Source organism: Marmota monax, unplaced genomic scaffold (genome assembly GCF_021218885.2).
Source record: "Marmota monax isolate L192 unplaced genomic scaffold, Marmota_monax_Labrador192_F-V1.1 WCK01_AAM20220418_F8-fsc00128, whole genome shotgun sequence".
NCBI classification, from domain to species: domain Eukaryota; kingdom Metazoa; phylum Chordata; class Mammalia; order Rodentia; family Sciuridae; genus Marmota; species Marmota monax.
The window spans coordinates 3,160,612-3,181,002 of record NW_026693452.1 but is presented as its reverse complement, the minus strand read 5'-3'; the positions used below and the strand labels follow the sequence as shown (position 1 = coordinate 3,181,002).

The 20,391-nt window shown below is 33.4% G+C and overlaps 1 protein-coding gene across 8 annotated transcripts in view; it reads right to left on the bottom strand.

Moving 5' to 3' along the window:
• Positions 1-20,391, bottom strand: part of Wdfy3 (WD repeat and FYVE domain containing 3) — a 256,720-nt gene that overhangs the window by 83,435 nt on the left and 152,894 nt on the right. For 7 of the 8 annotated variants that reach the window (XM_046457610.2, XM_046457609.2, XM_046457613.2 and 4 more), the window contains 11 exons: positions 18,022-18,253; positions 16,543-16,703; positions 14,342-14,453; positions 12,425-12,615; positions 10,779-10,931; positions 7,555-7,628; positions 7,313-7,474; positions 6,245-6,339; positions 3,628-3,748; positions 3,191-3,408; positions 121-356 (listed from right to left, as the gene is read on the bottom strand). In XM_046457610.2, the coding sequence (XP_046313566.1) occupies positions 121-356; positions 3,191-3,408; positions 3,628-3,748; positions 6,245-6,339; positions 7,313-7,474; positions 7,555-7,628; positions 10,779-10,931; positions 12,425-12,615; positions 14,342-14,453; positions 16,543-16,703; positions 18,022-18,253 (1,755 nt within the window). The remainder of the gene's footprint in view (positions 1-120; positions 357-3,190; positions 3,409-3,627; positions 3,749-6,244; positions 6,340-7,312; positions 7,475-7,554; positions 7,629-10,778; positions 10,932-12,424; positions 12,616-14,341; positions 14,454-16,542; positions 16,704-18,021; positions 18,254-20,391) is intronic. The other variant, XM_046457611.2, reaches the window with a different exon arrangement.

Below are 20,391 nucleotides of genomic sequence, written 5' to 3'. Positions count from 1 at the left end.
GGAAAATTACTGGAGAAGTTTGGTGGAATCAATAATTGGTCTTATTGTGATTAACCCATTACCCTATTGTTATTTTTTTGAATAAACAGTTACATTTACACCTTACTAGATAATTCCTACCTGGCCACCCTGCTTATATCGGCTGCTGATGACAGGCACACTGACCTGCAGGTTCTCAGGCAGCTCACTAACTGGCTGCTGCAGAAACAATGCCATGAGGAGAAAATAGAGGGCAGGGACATTAGTATGTTTAGGAAGGAAGGACTGAAGAACTGGAAAACCAGGAAAATGACAAGCATCCCGGTTAATCTCCCTGACCGATGATCTCCCACCGGCACTCCTGCCCACATTGAATCCTAGGAGAAGAAGAAATATAATACTAAAATTAACAACCAATAACCATGCTGCATTGACAAAGAAGGGAGTAATTCAGTATGTGTAACTTGTCTATCTTGAACATTCATATAAATATTCAATTGTTGTTTACCAGTTGGACAAAGCTCATGGCTCAGCGGTAGAACACTTGACTAGCATGCCTAAGTCCCTGGGTTCAATGTACAGCACCCAAAAAGAATAACTTTTGCAGCTCATTGCTGATAGGCTTGCCTAACACATGCATAAAAGTCTTAGAATTGATCCCCAGGACTCCCCTGTCAAAAAACCCCCAAAAATAAAAGACCAAAAAACAAAAAACTTTCGAAAAGCTCTAATATTCCTGCTTATATTTCCCTAAAGGGGAAGTGAAATTAAAAATATTGCTCAAGGGCTGGGGGTGTGGTTCAGCGGTAGAGGGCTCGCCTCGCATGCACAAGGACCTGGGTTCAATCCTCGGCACCACATACAAATAATAAATAAATACATAAATAAATAAATAATAAAGCTGAAAATTTTTGTTTAAAAAATATTGCTGAAGTTGAAGATGCTACAAAAATGTAATTTAAAAACACACTTGGTACAATAGTTAATATATTTCATTTATCCTGAAAATCATGATAAACCAGTTAACTGTAAATTATCTACAGATTTAGAGACAAATCTAAATGAATAAAAAAAAATGTGACCTTCCTCACAACATAATCTGCATCCTTGGAAGGCTGCCAGACAGCGGGATGGCAAGTATAAGTCTACTGTGGCTATGGTTCCCACTGGGGCTGAGCTGACCATGCAGATGCAGAGACTTCTACAAAAACCCAGCTTTTTAGGAGATGGTCCATTATTATTATATGGCTTATAGCATCCATGCTTCTATCAATCCTGTTTTCCTTTGTTTTACAACAAATTTCAGGGTACAATCCAAACATGTGGTTCTTCTGCTATACCAAACTTAGCGTAGTACTCAGCACAAAGTGGATGTTGGCCAAATTTTCAATAGAAATCTTTTGTGAACAGCAACCAATAGATGAAGAATTGATTTCACTCTGAAGCAATTTATATTTCAAAAGGAGATTCACTTTTTTTTTCATTTTCTTTTTTTTTAAGGAAAAGAAACTGTCAAAAACTAATAATGGTGAGTTGAGAAATCAAATCATTGGGTTGCTTATCAAATCAAGGAGAAACAGAATAAAATTTGAAGATACATACACATCACAGATACCCAAGCACACGCGCGCACACACAGAGTATACATATACATACACACACACACACACACACATATAAAGAGCATGAGCTTAGGTAAGAATTAAAAACAAAATACAACAGTTTATAGATTGTGTGTGTGTGTGTGTATGTGTGTGTGTGTGAGAGAGAGAGAGAGAGAGAGAGAGAGAAATGGAGGGAGAGAGGGTGGGGAGAGATTCAGGAAAAATTAAATGGGATCAAATTTAAATTGAATAGATTCCTTTTTGTGGAATCAGAGCATCATATGCAATGTACAAGCAGGTATCCATTAAAGACAGACACATTTTAAGGTACAAAGTCAGGTGGGTCAAATGCAGGAAAAGCACTTCTTTCTAATATTATTGAAGAGATGCAGGCAGAAAAAACTGCTCATAACCACCACATTTGCAGGTTATATTCCTCTTCATAGCCCATTCAAAATAGTGATCTATTTTCACGAGCACAGAAGTATCTATAAGATCACTGAAAATATATTTAAAGCAAACAATTTTTTTGAGAAATCATTTCACAGTGAAATGAAAATGATACCACTTCTTCATCATATAAAGTACCCTCAGAATCTTCCACATGTGAAATAACAATAGTCCAGAGCTGAAAGCTCTGTTTTCCCATCATTTACACTGATAATTGAAGCAGTGTAGGAAACATCTACATATTGATACTTTACATTTTTAATAAGCTACATAATAAATTCTGATCCTTAACTTTCCTATCTGACATATGTGAACAGAAATTCTTGATATAATCTCCTTAGATCAGACAAGAGCATAGTTATATATGATTTTATGTAATGTTACATTGATAATTATTTTTAAAGTACTTTAATAATTAACTGTCTATACTTTCAACATTATCTTCGAAAATATATTTCCCAAAGTAAGTCATTAATATGAACAGAAACAAGCCAGCAAATATAATATAGGAAAACAGAAAACTCTAGTTTTCTAATATTAAAAAAAGGTTCAGTTGTTTGTTGAAAACAGCTACAAGAACTAGTGAGCAGAGGATAAGAAGCTTTGACTGAAATGCTGACTGAAATTAAATACTTGAATGGCAATATGATATGACAGTTAAAAGCATATATTTCAGATATAAGTGCATGAATTCAAATTTTGACACTTCCTAGTTGTGTAACAAATAAATTCACCCCATACCTTGAGTTTCTAATTTATCAAATGGATATGATGGTGTTTACACGTTATACAATTGTTATGCAAATGAAATGTTATTACATGGCAAGTGTTTAGTAACATACACAGAGTAAACACTCAAAATAAACAATGGTTATTTCTACTGATAATTTGCTAATTATATGCATATAGTTCAGATAGGGACTATATTATAAAAAAGAAAGAAAGAAAGCCATAAATAATTACCTGAGTTTTCAAAACTTTTAAATGATCTCTGACTTTACTTTGAATTTGAAACTATATAAGCTTTTCATCCTATCCTTAATTAAAATTCATGACTTAACAGTTATTGCACACACTAGAGAGTATGAGCTTAGGCAGGATTTAAAAACAAAATACAACAGCTTATTTTAAAGCAGCTGACTATACAAGTCCCATACCTAATACAGTTCCAATCTTATTGGTTAAGACAGAATCTGTCTGTTCAAGCCATCCTCCACCACTGAGTCCTTCTTTAAACTTGATGAGAATAGACTGATTACTCAGCAGGACAACAAGAATCCTCATGGCTGCTGTCACTGTGGTGGAATGCAAATGTTCTTCCATAAACATCATAATCCAGTCAAAACCCAGTGTCTTGACCAGTTCTTCACAAGCTCTATTGAGTAATAGATGAATTCAAAGAAGCAAAATTAATTTCAGAAATTAGTATTTCAAATTAAAACAAAAAAATACGATTGGCTTTCATTTTCTAGTTACTATAAATTTCAGGGTTAAAAAAAATCAATATAAAGCCAATGGCAATTTCATCTTTTGCTTGATGTGAAATAACTACTGATAGCAAATGTACCATCAATTCTAAAAATGTTTTACTTACTGAAAGTTAATGCTTGTTTTTTCTTTAGATGTATAAACTAGTTTTAGCAAGATATCTAGAAGTCTGTTCCTCAAAAGTATGAGATTAGCAGATACAAGACCTCCAAACTCTTCCTCAGTTCCTAAAATGAAAATAAATTACGTTAAATATGCTTAGCAGATAAATGAGAATAAAATATCCAAAGTGTTCTTTGAAATCTCCATAAAAAATGAATATATTAGAGAACATACTAGGTAGAATTACTTTCCATTAAAGTGGACAGGAAAAGGTTAAATCATTTCTCTTTAGAACCCTCTGAAAATTGTTCATTTACATCTAACACTGAAACTAGTGATAATGCCTTGATTATCACATTAATACTTCCCTCCCCTACTCAGCAGTGGGAAAGGCACTGAGTAAGGACTATTAAAAAAAAAACAAAAAAAAACAAAAAAAAACAGATCCTCAACCACCCAGGTCATTAATTTCTAGCTTCTTTCTGAAGGACAAGTTAAATTATTAGATTCAAAATTTGAAAACAGGAAGCATAAACCTACTCAATAAATATCATACAGAAAGAGAGAATTACATAGCATAGAACAGGAACAAAGGCTCACAATGCACAAGAGACAGTAGAAAAGAAAAGAAGGAAAACAGGAGTTCAGGGGCCCTCAGTGGACAGATCTGAAAGCACATGGCTTGGGCAGCAGCATCCACTTCTTCCAGGCTAGCTACTTTGCTGGGGAAGGGCTGCAGGTGACAGCCACAGCCTGCACACTTCCCTGTATATAGACAGAACTGATGTTCAGGCTGAATCTTACTGTGGTTATAAACTTTTATTTATTTAGGGACCCACTACTGAACTTCCTTTAAAATGCTAATTTAGTACTTTATTCATAATGGATGCTTCATGCTTACCAAAAGGAACAATACCCTTCTCTTCCAAGGGGCCCAGACTGGTAATTTGCATACTGCCTTATCAAAAGCATATCCTATGACTCGTCAATTGCTATAAGAATAACTTTCTTTAAAATTTTCTCCAGAAGGTGACATTCTACAGAGAAACTTGATATTCTCTTGTCTATTTTTCTGTCAATTATGTCTCCCCAACTTTTCAAATATAGTTTAAAAAATAAACTCTGGAAAGAACTTTCAGATTAATTTTATCCCACTCAAAACTCTTATTTTATTCTACACTGCATATCCCTTTTATGCTGTTTAATTATTTTGTATTGACTGGCATATCACTGTCCAGCATTATTCAAATAATTTTCTTGGTAGGTATGTCTATTAGAGAAATACTTGTTTAAAATCTCCAAGAAAAAGTATATTGTTTCAAATGAACTAGCAGCAGGTAATTGATCAGGGGTCTTAGGTTCTAGTCCTGAATCTGTCACCAATATACTCTGTGATCTGTAGCAATTCACTAGTTCTTACAAATCTCTTGGACTTTCCATTGACAGTTGTGACTACACCATTTTGTTTCATTCATGAAGCACAGGGGAGGCAGTGTTCGGGACAGGAGAGCCAACATGGAGGAGAATGTCTTTGTAAGGAGTGATATCACAATATTATGTCTCCCTCCACTATGTGGATAAGGTTTTGAGAATATTAAGATGATCATGTATGTAATACGATTCTCAAATAATGTAATAGGGTAATGACACAGCAGAGTCATCCCTCAGGAACCACAGGGAACTGGTTCCAGTACTCCTCACATTTATCAAAATACACAGTATAAAATGAACTATTTGCATATAACCTATGAAAACCTTCCCAGATACCTCAAGCCTTTTTTAGATTACTTAAATATCGGCTATGTAAATGCCATGAAAATACTTGTTATATGTTATATAGTATTGTTTAAGGAATAATGACTAGAAAAAAATATGTATATGCTCAGTACAGGTGTAATATTTTCCCCCTTAAATTCCAATATACAGTTGGTTGAATCACAGGTATAGAACCCAGGGATATGTAGAGCCAACTATATAATATTGAGAGTTTAATTTCAGATATGAATCTAAAAGATTCTTTGAATGCTTTCTAGTCACCTTTCCTGTGTTAGAATATACAATAGAAAAATATGTGGAAACAGAGAGGGAAAAATGGGTATCCCATGAAAAACTTGCTTTCATGAACTCAGCAAAAATTACGTAATTTTTCACAACTTAAAATTTTTATATTATATTTATATAAAATGATTCTAGAGAAATGTTCATTTTCTCAGTGATTATTATTAAATAGGGAAATGAAAATAATAGTATCATGGGTATAATTCACTCAGTCAAGTACTACATTTCTGAAGATGTATATAAAATTAAAAATCAAATAATGTTAAAATTACACTAGAAGCATTTGCTATTTAAAGAAACATTGCTATGAACACTCTAATAATACAAAGGATTTTAGTTTTAAAGTAAAATTCACACTGTATTAAATTTTGTAGGCAATATAATACTTCTGCATATTGTATGGGCTTGATATAAAAAACATATCTATGAAAGACCAAAAAAAAAATGTAAGGAGGAAAGTTATGTAACACTAACATATAATTCAAATGTTCTTTGTGTCAGAAGAGAAAGGGGCACAGCAATTAATTGATCATAATTTTCTCCAAATTCCAGGATCCACTCACCCATGTCAAGTTTCTCTTCATTATTTATTTCCATAACTACAAATTTCTCACAAACTGCAAAGGTTGGCAAAGTAGAAGAAATAAACTGGCCAAATCTTCAAATAAAAAAAGAAATCAAGTTATGGATTTCATTTTACTTTCCCCCAAAGAAAGAGTAAAATATAAAGAAATTAAAAATTAACATTTTTTATTTTAACTTTTATAGATTTTTAAGTGATTTTATTTGGCTTGCTTCCTCTTGCACCATCCCCAATAGCAATACAAACAATGTTTTAAAAATATAGTTCTTCAGAAGTATGAATTCTTTAATGCACTAACTTAAATGGTTTCAAAAGACAAACATGACTGATTCAAGTTAAAATGCTCTAACATTATCTGTATAGATCCACTGTAGACTTGGTAGTTAATTTGGGATCTGGAAATACTAGTACGGTTAAATACGGTAAATACTTTTAACCATGTGACAAGGGTCAAATGGTTTCATTTCTTTATTTATAAAGGGGAGAAAAACTTAAAACACTGATAGGTTTTGGTGATAATTTCAGCAAAGCAATCATTACAATGCTAAGAATAAATACTAAATAAACAGGGATTATGATAACTACAACATTCCAAATGAATTCTGAAACTCCAATTTTAAATGTCGCCAAGTTAAAAACATGTTTTCAAAGTATGTGTATGTGATGGCAGTAGCATGTGCACAATGAGTGTATGTGTGTGTGGGTGCGCATGAGTGCTTGTGCACATACACTTGAGAATTAACGGAGTTAGGGGAAGAGGGCTGGGGACTGAACACTTTCATGTCTAGGCTAATCAATCTCATGGGGTTAATTCCCACATCTTTTCTCTCCAATATTCTATTATTCACTGGGGGCAACAACTAATTCTGCTTCATAAAAATAAAAGCAACATATTGAGGAATTACATATTTTTAATGCCTTACAAATATCATGGCATCAACATTACTGGTGTTATACTGGCACAATAACCAATTACATTCATCTCAATCATCTTAATCTCATTGGTACTTCTGGTTAATTAAAAGATAAATACAGAAGTTTTCACTACCTGAGCAGATCATTGCTGTTGGGAAAACCTTGCAGCAAGAAGCTCAGCACATTACTGATAGCAGCAATGGTAGGCTGGGATAAAGACATATCTCGAAGGGTCAGTAGCAGCTTTGGGATTAACTGGAATTCCCTCATTAATTTGGCATTCTTGGAAGCTTCACTGTAAGAGAAGAAAGATTTAATATACTGTACTATCTTTTCTGTAGCTGAACAACTAACTACATAGGTATTAACTAATACCTGGACTCAGTGAGCAGTTCAATAAAGTGTTCAAATAAGGAAAGATGGAGTTCATATGGTGCATGGAGCCAGACCTATAACAAAAAAAACAAAACAAACAAACAAAAAAAAACAGTGGTAGATTTAAAGTTAAAAAAAATTCCCAAAATGTAATTCTGACAAAAACAAAGACAGCACATGGAATTTATTTCACTTATATAATTAACTGAATATAACCACTTTATAAATTTTTATTTTTGTAAAGTCCTACAAAACAGCTTGTACATAGAAATAATATCAATCACTACAAATAGGCCAAAAAAAGGACAGTTGATGGAATTATCATACTTAAAAAATCTGTTATAAATATGCTCTGCATGTTTAAAAATGTAACGAAAAGATGCAAATGAGGAGGAGAGAAATGGAAGATATCATAGCTACAAAACAAACTTCTAGACATAACAAAATAATTAAAATGGAAAATATATGTGTGACATTAATAGGAGATTAGATATTGTGGAAAGACAATTCAGGAAATTATTCAAAATGAAGTATAAGAAAAAAATACCAAAAATAAGTGACTAGGTAGCACATTAGTGATTTGTGAAACAATATCAAGCAATCTCAAGATATGTGGGATGTCCATAAAAGTAAGAAGGGCAGGAAAAATTTCAGATTTTATAAAAATGACAAATTTGCAAATCAACAAATCATGTCAAAGAAAGATAAAGAAGACAATGGAGTGACTTTTAAGTGTGAAAAGAATAAAAATAGTCAATTAGACTTATATTGCATGCAAAAATATCATTAACAAATAAGGAATAAAGAAGACTTTTTCCAGATAGGAGAATTCATTAACAGCAGACTGGCACTGTAAGAAATGCTGAAGGAAGAATTATGCAAGATAGAGATTTGGATTCACAAAAATGAATAAGGAGTGTCATAAACACCATATATATAGGCAAATAAAAAAGAATTTTTAACATGACTTTTGAAAGTAATTGAATTATTTAAAGCAAAAACACTATAAACTATTGTGGAGATTATCAACATATAGAAGCTAAAGTAGAAAACAATGGAACAAAGGGTGAGAGGGAAGAAATGGAAAATATGCTACCAAAAGGTATTTACAAGGTATATTCAAAGACAACGAATTTTTCTGGATGCATATAAAAAGTTTAGGAAAACCAGTACAAAGGAAAATTTTTGTATGCTGTTTTAATTATTTATATTTGTGAAATGGCTTTTTAAAGAATAGGGTAAATTAGGTATTTATAGATTATTTATGATTTGGGGTAATAAAGGATTATATAAAGTCATAAAGTGCTCAAGATACTATGAAATGAAGCCAAAGTTTGTTAAACAATTGCATTTCTGATGTTTTCTTATTAGATTTTAATCAGATAGCTATAAATAAAGCTAATTCATGATTTGAATGTGTCAGTTACCAAATGAAAACAAGGTTAGGCTGGATTAGATAAATCTCTTAACTCCTACATAATCCTTTCTGCACACCCTCCCTATCTCTATATTTCCACAAGTATTTAATCAGCTATTTTTCTCTTCTAATGAACTGAACATTGTGAGGCATGGACTATATATTTTATTTTTACATCTTTAGCAACTAACATGGGGCTTGGTTCAAAAATATTCAGTAAATGGTTTCTTAAAGGGGAGGGCTAGGTATTAGTAGTCTGAATACCAAGCTAAGAAATATATATACTTCATTGTGTAAGAAAGGGAATTCACTGGGATTTAAGTAAGTAATATGCCTTAAAAAAAAAAAAACAAAAAAAACTAGATGACAAAGGTAGACAGGATAGCCTGAGGAAATGAGAAAAAAAGTGAACTATCCTAGGAGAAAGAGGAGACATGACTGGAGCCAAGATTAGGATGTAGCAGCAGAAGCAAAAGAGGAAGACCATGAAATGTGAAAGAAGAGTCTACATGATTTTTGTGTCAGACTGTTTATAGACAGGGAGGAAGAAGGAAGCTGATTTTATAATTTCAAGCCTAGGGAATGGTGGTATTATTAATAGAAACAGAAAAGTTAGAAGAAAGAACTAATTTGGGGAGGGATGTTAAGTTCAGTTAAGGTATTGCTGCTGGGACACTAAAATGGAAATGTTGAGAAAGAAGTAAGAAATAAGTCTGGAATTCAGGTGTCAAAGTTAGAGATTTAGATTAGAAAGTTAACTCCATAGAGATGAGACTGTGGGATTAGGTGAGAGTCTAAAGATAAAAAACAAACAACATAAAACCTCAACAAAATAGTAAGAAATAAAAATGAACATCTTTTCATAAAATCATGAAAATTTTACTAAAATTAATGAGAGGGACAAAAGAACTAGGACAGTGTTGCCTGAAAGCTGGCAAGAGATGTAGGAGATACAAGAAGAGGATAAGGAACCACATCAAATGCTATTGAGAGCTATGGAAGCTGAGAAGTGAGTACGGGCCATAGATTATTATCCTCATAGGTAAGACAATCTAGTTTCAGTAAAACAGGTAGGGCATGCAGCCCGTTTTCTGGGATTCCATAATCAAGGGAACAGCATATAATAATTATAAGGAAGAGTTAGGGCCTAGTACCATATCTGTGAACATTAGATGCTATCACCATTCTGGTAGCAGAGAAACAAGTCAAGGAAGACAGACATAATCTCTGCTCTCATAAAGCCTAGCGATCCTTCAGTTTTCCAGGGATGTAATGTATACATTTCTTGCATATTGATTAATATGAAGAGTGGGATGAAAAAAGAAGTGAGCTAAAAGGATAAACGTGATTAAGGATAAAAATGATTAAGTGGGACCTTCAGAGGACAGAGGGCAAGCTTCATGGGTGATAAGACAGCAAAAGTGGAAATCTTGTTATTTTGGCAAAACGAATGATATTTTACCATATAGTTTGTATTAACCCAAATTATAAGTCCAGATTCCTATTTACTGTAGAAAAGTTTCTATCATAATTATTTGAAGAAAACATTTGCCTCCAAATCACCAGTGCAGCAGTGTATTAACTAGCTTAGGTAAATGTACCATACCATTTCATTTCTATGTTTGTAGAGTGGAATATATCTGAAGAGAAAGAAATTCTGCTCTTTATATTTTACTAAACAATGTTAGTACAATAATCATAAAATTATAAAACTTTAAACACATCTTAGGGATAAAAGTGTTTATTATACAAAATTTAAAAATGGATTCATTGACTACATGCTACCATCCAATGTTTATATACATACTTCAAAATCACAAAGCAGGTCCTGGAAAGCAGTTGAATTGGGAATAATGGAGGTCTCATGTCCACTATCAACAGTTCCCACCAAGGAGAAAGTTAGATGGAGGATGTGGCTGTTAAGAAGGGAACGTTTCTTTTTAAGCAGCATTGCCAGCAACTGTAAGAAAGTAACAACAAATGCCTTTTGATAAATCACCATGTATGTATATATCACTCACACTCACACACATACACGACACATATGAAAATACATGTAGAGTAATGAGGCCTTTGAGCTGATTTCTAAATTTTTATTGTGTCAAATACAACAATACAATTAGAGAAAATCTGAAAAACAAAATAATCCTAACACTCTACTAAAATATATTCCCATATAAATATTTGAATAGTTGTTCCTATCACAGGCATTTGTACTCTTTTTCTCTATACAAAAGGACTTTTTTCTTTTGCAACATAGTCTTCATAATTACAATGTAAAAGACTAAATGCTATTCTATGGGACAATAATAATACACTCAGTCATTTTCATACATTTGGTACATTTATATTATTCTTATTTTTTCATGGTAAAAAATGCTACAATAAATGTTCTGAAAGTGTTATAAAACAAAAACATTTACAAAAATAAAGTATAATTAAATTAAATTTATACAACATAGTAAGTAGCATACTCACTACTAATGAACTAATTGCTAAAGTTGTAGGACACATATGTGTTTCATCTATAATAGAGGGATATAATCTTGCTCCAAATACTTGTTTCAAATTACTTCTCACAAGTAATTTTATTTTGCTGAATTATGTTACTAGATGTGTATGGATGAATGCTGTGTATTTAAATTTCATGTGGGTTTTCAGGAATAGCATGGCACACTTAACTCTGCACTGGCTCCTGAACAAGTAAGGGAATTAGAGGAGGACAGGGTATGAGGTGGAAGGAACCACAAGAAAAATGGGAATAGTGTGGATTGATCATTGATCTGGCAATCTCTCTCTCATAGGGGGTAATATGACCCGATTTAATTTCATTTCCATTTCCACAAAGAAAAACAACATCCAAATAAGCAAACTGTTGATCTAAAAATACAGTTGGGTCTCTATATCCATGGATTCTACAACTATACATTTAACCAAAACTTGGATCAAAAATATATAAAAAAAAAAAAAAACGGATATTTTTATTGTCATAATTCCCTAAACAAAACAGTGTAACAACTATTTACGTAGAATTTAATCTACATAGTTTTAGGTATTATAAGTAATCTGGAAATGATTTAGTGCTTACGGGAGGATGTGCACAGATTATGCACATTATGAGACCTGAGCATTTACAGATTTTGACATCTGTTGGGGGGTCCTGGAACTAACCCCCATGAACAGTAATGAAAACTATATTCAAATGTATCAAAGCTATGTGGAAACAATGTAGCTTACTTCAAAGGTGTAGTGTGTAAGACTAGATAAGAATGGATAAAAGGATAAACTGAAACAAAGAAAACTTGTTCTCATTTGGCATGTACTACTTTTAATAAAAACGACAGACTTTTTAAGTTCACTTGGACAAGCATATTCCTCTAGATCTTGAAAAAAAAAATAAACCATGAACAATAGAATATCCTTTGATGTGAAGTGAAGGCAAAGGTTACAAACCTGGTAGCCCTTGATTCTTTCCATTTCTTTGCTGGCCAGTGGGTTACTCTTGACCACACAAACCAGGGCCTTGACCGCTGCATATAACCCTTCCACATCAGAGGCCATGGCCACTAGGCCCAGGATGGCTGCAGCTCCACCAATGTACTGCAAAGTAGTGGCAACAGGCTTAGGAACAAATGTTCTTACTCCTGATTAAAAGATAGTGAAAAATAATTAAAATGAATTCACCACACAAACAAGAACTGAATAAATCATCTTAAGTAGTTTGCTTGTAACTGTAACTTTTATTTTAAAAAGTTTTTCTGTCCTAATATTCTAACAAAATGAAACAATTAAAGGTAGAGTTTGGGAGAAGACAATAATGTTAATATACATACTGTCAGGCGTAAAGGAGAAAGTAGAGAAGAACTGGGTTTCAGAGCAAGCACCAATATAGCCACTGTGTGGCACTGGGCAGCATACAGACTGAGGTGAGAGTGCCATATTAGATTCTTTGGGTAATATACTTAGGGGAATTCTGTGAACTGGGGAAGGAGTCACAGAAGCCACTCTGGCAGGGATGAAGTACTTCCTACAGATAAGCCAAGCCAAGTAAAGCACATTACTCACCATTATTAAAGGCTTCTCCTTGATCAGTAATCTGAGTCACAACATCAGTGAGTCCAGGAGAGAACCTGACTTTGAAAACTACCTTCTATGGTAATCAGGGCCAGTATTATTATTTCATAGGTGAGAAGACTAATGGTATAGAGCTTAAAACCTCTGGACTAATGTCACATAGTTATAAGCTAAGTCCTTATTCACTACATTCCACTATATCACACCACTGCTACATTTCTGAAATGGACAAAGAGCAGTGCTCAAGGAAAACTACCATATGCTATAGCGCAAAGGAAACTGTTTTAACAGTGCAACATTATGAAAAAAGAACAACAAAGTTAAAATTTGTGTACATCACTGGGAGTTAAAAATTGTCAAGGACTGACTGGTGGTAAGCACCTCTACTCCCAGTAACTTGGGCAGCTGAGGCAGGATGATCACAAGTTCAAGGCCAGCCTCAGCAACTTACGAATACTGTGTCTAAAATAAAAAAAAATTAAAAAGGGCTGGGGATAGAGTTCAGTAAAAGAGTACCCTGGATTCAATTCCCAGTACCACAAAAAATAAAAATAAAATATTGCCAAGAACTGATAAACGTCCTTGCTGGTAGGATTTGGATCAGTATTATAGCAACTTTTTGTTAATCTACAAAGGAACCAATATTATTTACTGAAGTATATATTAAAAGGAATAATAACTGGTTCTGAATTTTGGATGGACTGGTGGGATAATATCTCAAGATCCTATCCAGCCAAAACAATTTTTTTAAGTAAATTGCATACATAAGGCTCTATAGAGTGACATATCAGCTCTAAGTTTTATTACAGTTAGATTTCACAAAAGTTCTTATTTTAAACTCAGTACTAAATTAACAAAAGAATTCATGAACAAAATCACTGCTAAACCAAACCATGAAAGAATAAATAATAGTTCTAAATATTTTGTTGTTGTTGCAGGGCCGGGGATAGAACCCAGGGCCACATCATGCTCTGCAAGCACTCTACTGCTGAGCTATACCTATGCCCCTAATAGTTTAGAACAGTTTGAAATTTACTGAAAAACATCATAGTAGCATATAGTCAGTATTCATCAGTGCTGACAAGAGGGAAAAGTTAATGAGATTTTTATAAAGGTGGACCTGTTTTTAAAGTTGACTGGAATGTGAGGTTGTTACATTAATCTCTAAATACTTCAAGACTGCTACAGGTCAAGAATTAAAAATGATGCATTTAAATATTACCTCTCAAGTGAGGAAAGTTAATTTAAACTCAAGGCAAATAAAAAGTCTTAACAAACAAAGGCAGTTTAACTCACCCAAATATCCAATCAGAGTAGCCCCAATTGTCCGTGCAGGTCCATTAAGGTGTCCTGCTGAATTGTGTATCAACTTCACAGGGGTGGCATTCTCGTGGGAGGAAATGCCTAACTGAAGAATAGGAAAGAAAAATAATGTAATTATAGAAGAACAGCCTGACTCTTTTGATTGGAAAAGAAACAAACTGTAAGATCATTAATATATATTTTCTCTCTTTCTATAAGAATATTTAAAAAATTTTTTTAATGGGCAAATACTTCCAAAGTAGAAACTCTCAAAAAGTAAGTTAAATACAATTTACTAATGACCAGGAATCCTGGGACCCAATTTCAGAGGTCCTTCTGAGTGAAGCCTATGGCATGGTTTATACATCACTCAGTGCCTCACAGCACCCCAGTCAATGAACATATTAACATCCAGAACAAGTATACTTAATTCATGACAATTATCAGAGTTTGAAGATAAAATATTTACACAAGAAAAGGACATGTCAAATTTCTGTAGATAGGAATGCATGTACACTCACATACAATATAATGTAAGAAATATAAAAGCAAGAAATTTACTTTTTATTCACTGCTGTTTCTTGAATAAAAGTGCCTGGCACACAGTAGGTGGTGGATAAAAAAGATGTTGAGTGATAATTTTAAGAATAGCAATTGCTGGGCTTCTTCATTGCCAATATAAATATAAGAATACAAATCATGTTTAATTTCATATAAAGAAATTCTCACATTCTCAAATTAAGCTAAATATCTACATGTGTTTTCGCTTAAATCAGGAGCCAGATAAACCAAATACAAACAGCACACAGGGAGTCAATGTGAAAAGGACTGAAATATGCTAATTAAAGCCCACAAATAAAGAAGACGACGAAGCAGAAAGAGTTATTTGCAAGAATAATTGGGGATCAATTCAAGATGTTCACTGAATTCCAATCAAGTTTCTCAAAAGACTTGGGATATCATACTCAAACTGCTGAAGACCAAAGATAAAAAAAAGAAAAAATTGAAAGCAGCCAGAGAAAAATAAGTTGACATACTTACAGTATATAGTCAGAAACTCGAAGACAAGAGGGCAATGGCACAGTAGAAAAACATTTAAAATGCAGACAGAAAAAACTTGTTATCAAAGAATACTATATCTAACCATCTTGTACATCCATCCATTCTGTACAACCATAAGAATGGAGTCCTAATTAGAATAAGATATAGCCCATGACTGTATAATTAATACAAAGTGAATTCTACTGCCGTGCATAACTAAAATATCCAGTAAAAAAAAAACAAACATAAATATGGTATAAAGGAAAGACTATTATATCTAAGGATGAAGACCATCCTGTCATTGTATTGTTGTTGTATCAAATGATCAGCAACTTAGTAACTTAAACAAATTTATTATCTTATATTTCTGAAGGTCAAAAGTAGAAAATGAATTTTTTGAGGTGAGCAGTTAATCGGGATTGAACTCAGGGACACTTGGCCACTGAGCCACATCCCCAGCCCTATTTTGTATTTTAGACACAGGATCTCACTGAGTTGCTTATTGCCTTGCTTTTGCTGAGGCTGGCTTTGAACTTGAGATCCTCCTGCCTCAGCATCCTGAGCCACTAGGATCACAAGCATGCAGCCACCATGCCCACTTAAAAAATGAATTTCAGTGGGCGAAAACCAAGGTATTGGTTCCTTTTAGTGGCTTTGTAAGAGAATTTATTTCCTATCTTTTTCAGCTTTTATAGGCCACTATAGCATTCTTTGGCTAACTGCCCCATCTTCATCTTTAAAGGAATGGAAGCTTGAATCCTCTCATCATATAGTACCACTCTGGCTTATTTTTCTTAGTTTTATCTTTGGGGACCCTTGTGAGTCAATTGTGACCATGTGAATGTTTAAGATAATTTTCTTACCCTAAGATCACTCAATTACCTATTTCAATCTTCTAGGTGCAACCTAAATCCCCCTTTTCCATGTAAAGTAACATAATATATTCACAGGATTAGGATATGGATGTATCTGAGGGCCTAAATATAATGAATATATTAAGATGCTGAATAAATAAAAATTCAATTAAAAATAAATGAAATAAAATAAAAACAGTGCTGTGTCAAGCTCTGTTTTTAGAAACCACTCCAAATGAGGCTCTGGCATAGCTTCCCAGTGAGAATCAGCCATAGTTACTGGGAAGTTCTTCTGCTTACCTGTTTAGCAATGGCTTTGCTATCCAACTTGTTATACACTTTCCGGATTCTCGCTACTGTCAAGGAGGACACAGATAGTGCATAGAGACCAAAGGACACCTTTTCTTCTGGAACTATTGACACAGGAGAAGGGATAACACCTTCGGATTTTGCATCTTTACCTACAAAAGAATAATTCTTTTCAGAATAATCAGTTGTTTTCCTTATCCTAATACAAAGTTTTTATTATTTTATTCTTACTATAATTTTATCAGTGAGTGAAGCTGAAAATCTTTTCAAGTTGGAATAAGGAACCTGAACTTAAAAACTATATTATTTAATTTTCAGCTTTTCATTTATTTCTCTCATTAGAAATTAGGAACAACTATTTAGTCATAGGACCTTACATTTCAAGTTTTAAAATACATTCAACATATAGCATAATGTGAAGGAAAAAAATTAATTTTATCTAGCAAATTTTAAAATACTCCTAAGAATAAAGGGAAGGAAAACAAGTGGAATAGCTGTGAGCTTTGCAGTACTTGGTCTCTTCAGCAAGAATATCAGGTATGCCTCTCCAGATTCATCTGGACAACACAGCACAGAAGTGAAGAGCATACATTTTGGAACTAAATGCTGTGAGTTTCAATCTTGTTTTACAACTTAAAAGCTGGGTGACCTGCGTAAATGTGCCTTAGTTTCCTCATCTGCAAAATGGGGATGACAATGACAGTTCCAACTCAATGTTCTAAGATGAATATGAGGGGCTCATAACAAATACGTCCTTCATGTGTACTAACTAACTTATCACATGCAAGTGCTCAGTAAGCGTCAGCTCTTATTATATGTTATTTAATCAAGAATATGAATAAAAGGACAAATTACATAGTCATACAATTTTTTTATTCTACAATATACTTGTCCTGACTCTTTTGAGACCCTTAGTAGAACCAGAATAAGGCAAAGAAAGACATCACTTGGAAGGGCAACTACAAATCAATTTCAGCTTAATATTAGTTTTTTTTTTTAATTTTATATATCTTTTGAGAGAAAACATAATAAAAAATGGACTATAGGAATAAAAGGATGAGGAAAAATTATGCTAATTGGCTAGTCACAAGAATATAGGTTTATCTGAACCCACTCTAACAAGAGTAGCAACACTTTAAACTGCTTCATGTAATAGGAAAAATTGTAGAAAGAGAACAGGGTTAAGGTTAGGCTCTTAAAGAGTGCATACCTACATCTTTGAGCCAATAAGAGAACCTGGAAAATAAGCAACAAAGAATGAAGACAAAGAATCAGGAAAGTGCAGTAAGATCAATGGAGGAGAGCACTGCAAAAAGAAGTGAAAATGGTTAATAGTATCATGTTGAGGGAAATTAGGAGGGAAGGTCCTTTTCTCAGATAAACATATGCACAGTTTTATATACACATACACATCTATGCTGCATGGGTTGAGCCTCATTCAACTTTGAGAACTAAGAGTAAGTTACTCACATGGCATGCACACAGCCTGAAAGCTTCCAACATAATTTGGTCCAAGTTCATAAATGGTAGTAATATTTGAAGGAGGTAAAACTTCTTCTAGAAAATGGGTAGGTCCCAGGCGCCAAACCAATGAAGCAATCTGGCGTTGTGCAGGTGGAGTGCCAATGTAGGCATACACTGTGCTCACCACGGGGGGATTCACAGAGCCTGAACCCCCAGGAGTACTGTGAACATAATGAAGCTACAAAGCAGACAAAACAAAGGTGTAAGATGAAGAAAAACATTTTTACCAGGAAACTAATTAGTTTAGCCTGTATATTTTCTCATGGTCACCCAACTTTACAAATGTATAAATACAGGTTGAGAAAACTAAGAACAGGGTAAGATTCTGGGATCTGTAACCACAGATGAAAAGATGTTATCAAATTCTCAAAGAAAATGAAACTAATGCTAGAAATGGTAATAATTGAACATAGACATACTATCATTGTCTGGTTGTTCTGCATGTCAAACTAATGATGCTTCTCTGAAATTTTAGGGTTAATATAAAAAATAGAGAGCTTCCTACTATGGAATTAATGCAGTCTTAAAATTAGTCGTAGGGCTGGGGTTGTGGCTCAGTGGTAGAGTGCTTGCCTAGCATGTGTGAAGCACTGGGTTCTGTTCTCAGCACCATATATAATTAAATAAAATAAAGGTCCATTGACATCTAAAAAGTTATATTAAAAAATTAGTTGTAACATTCATTGTGAGTCTGTTAACTAAAGTTATGGATGAAAATGTCTTATAGGAGTGAAGAGTTGTAAAATATTAGAGAAAATTTAGAAAAATGAAGTCTATGTTTAGTCTCCATGTAAAACAATAACCCTTACTGATTGACATTCTCAGATTTGAAATAACACTTCTGTTTACTGACAAGGTGTCTAACATCAATCATTTATAATAAATCTATAATTAGATAGTGTATAAGATAAAAGGAAATCAAGTTGCTTCTTATACAAGCAGATCTTATCACCTAATGAAATGAGAGACATTTCCATTGACTGTTTTGTCATAACATCATCCCAGCATTAGATCACATCCATGATTCTATATATTAAAGAACAGTCTCAGGTGATATTCATACAAGACTATGACTACTCATAGGGACAGCAATGATGATGATGTAAATATATCAGTGATTAATCTCCTATCCCTCAACTCTAGAAACTGAGGACATTTTTGTTTTTAGTGATGGTAAAATTAGAAGCAACCTACTAGACAATCTACAAACTCAATTCAAATGTAGTCATGTAAATGAAGAAAAAAATGATGCCCATGGGATGTGTTTTGGGGTTTATCATAATGAAACATTATGTTGCAATGGAACACTATTATCATAAGGAAGGAAATGTATTCATAGAAGCTGTTGTTTTCACACAGGACACAACTTTGCCTTTGTTACTGTTTCAAATGAAATAATTAAGGACACTACCTTTTTAAGAGCTTGCTAGTTGAGTTCTGTAGAAAGTAATACAGATTCAGTATGATTTATTCAAAATGTATGGGATCCGAAATATTTCAGATTTTAGTCTTTCAGATTTTGGAATATTTACACAGACTTTACTAGTTGACCATCCCTCTAATCTGAAATTCAGATGCTCTAAAATTTGAAACTTTTCATATATCATGTTAGTACTCGAAAAGTTCTAGAATTTTGGAGCATTTGGATTTTTGGATTGGAGATGCTCAACCTGGGGCAACATTCATAGTAATTTGGAACATAGAATTTCACCTGATTCTTTATTGGTTACTTCAATTTTCTTCTAATTATGAAAGTATAGCAATCTAGAGGATTGCTTATGCAGTCATTTATGTATATCTACAATGATTACCAGAGACAAACGTAGGTGATCAAAAGCAAAGAAAAACCAATTCTAACTCTACAGAAATACAGTCTTCTAAATTGGGTGTCAACATACTTTATATACAAACAGAGATACAAAAATTTGTGGTATATGTGTGTATTAAGAATTGTAGTGCAAAAAAAAAGTACATGTATAAAGGAAAAAAAAATAGCGTTACCTTAGATTAGGTAGAGGGAAGTGAAAGGAGGGGAAGGCAGGGGGATGTGGGATAAGAAAGATAGTAGAATGAAACAGACATTATTACTTTATGTTTATATGTGACTGTATGACCAATATGATTCTACAATATGTATACTCAGAAAAATGAGAAATTATATCCCATCTATGTATGATATATCCAAGTATATAAGTGAATTCTACTGTCATGTATAACTAATTAAAACAAATAAAAAATTAAAAAAAGAGAAATACAGTTTTCTAGATTAAATCAGAATGGTAACAATGAAGTGACAAAGTAATGTATTCATAGTTT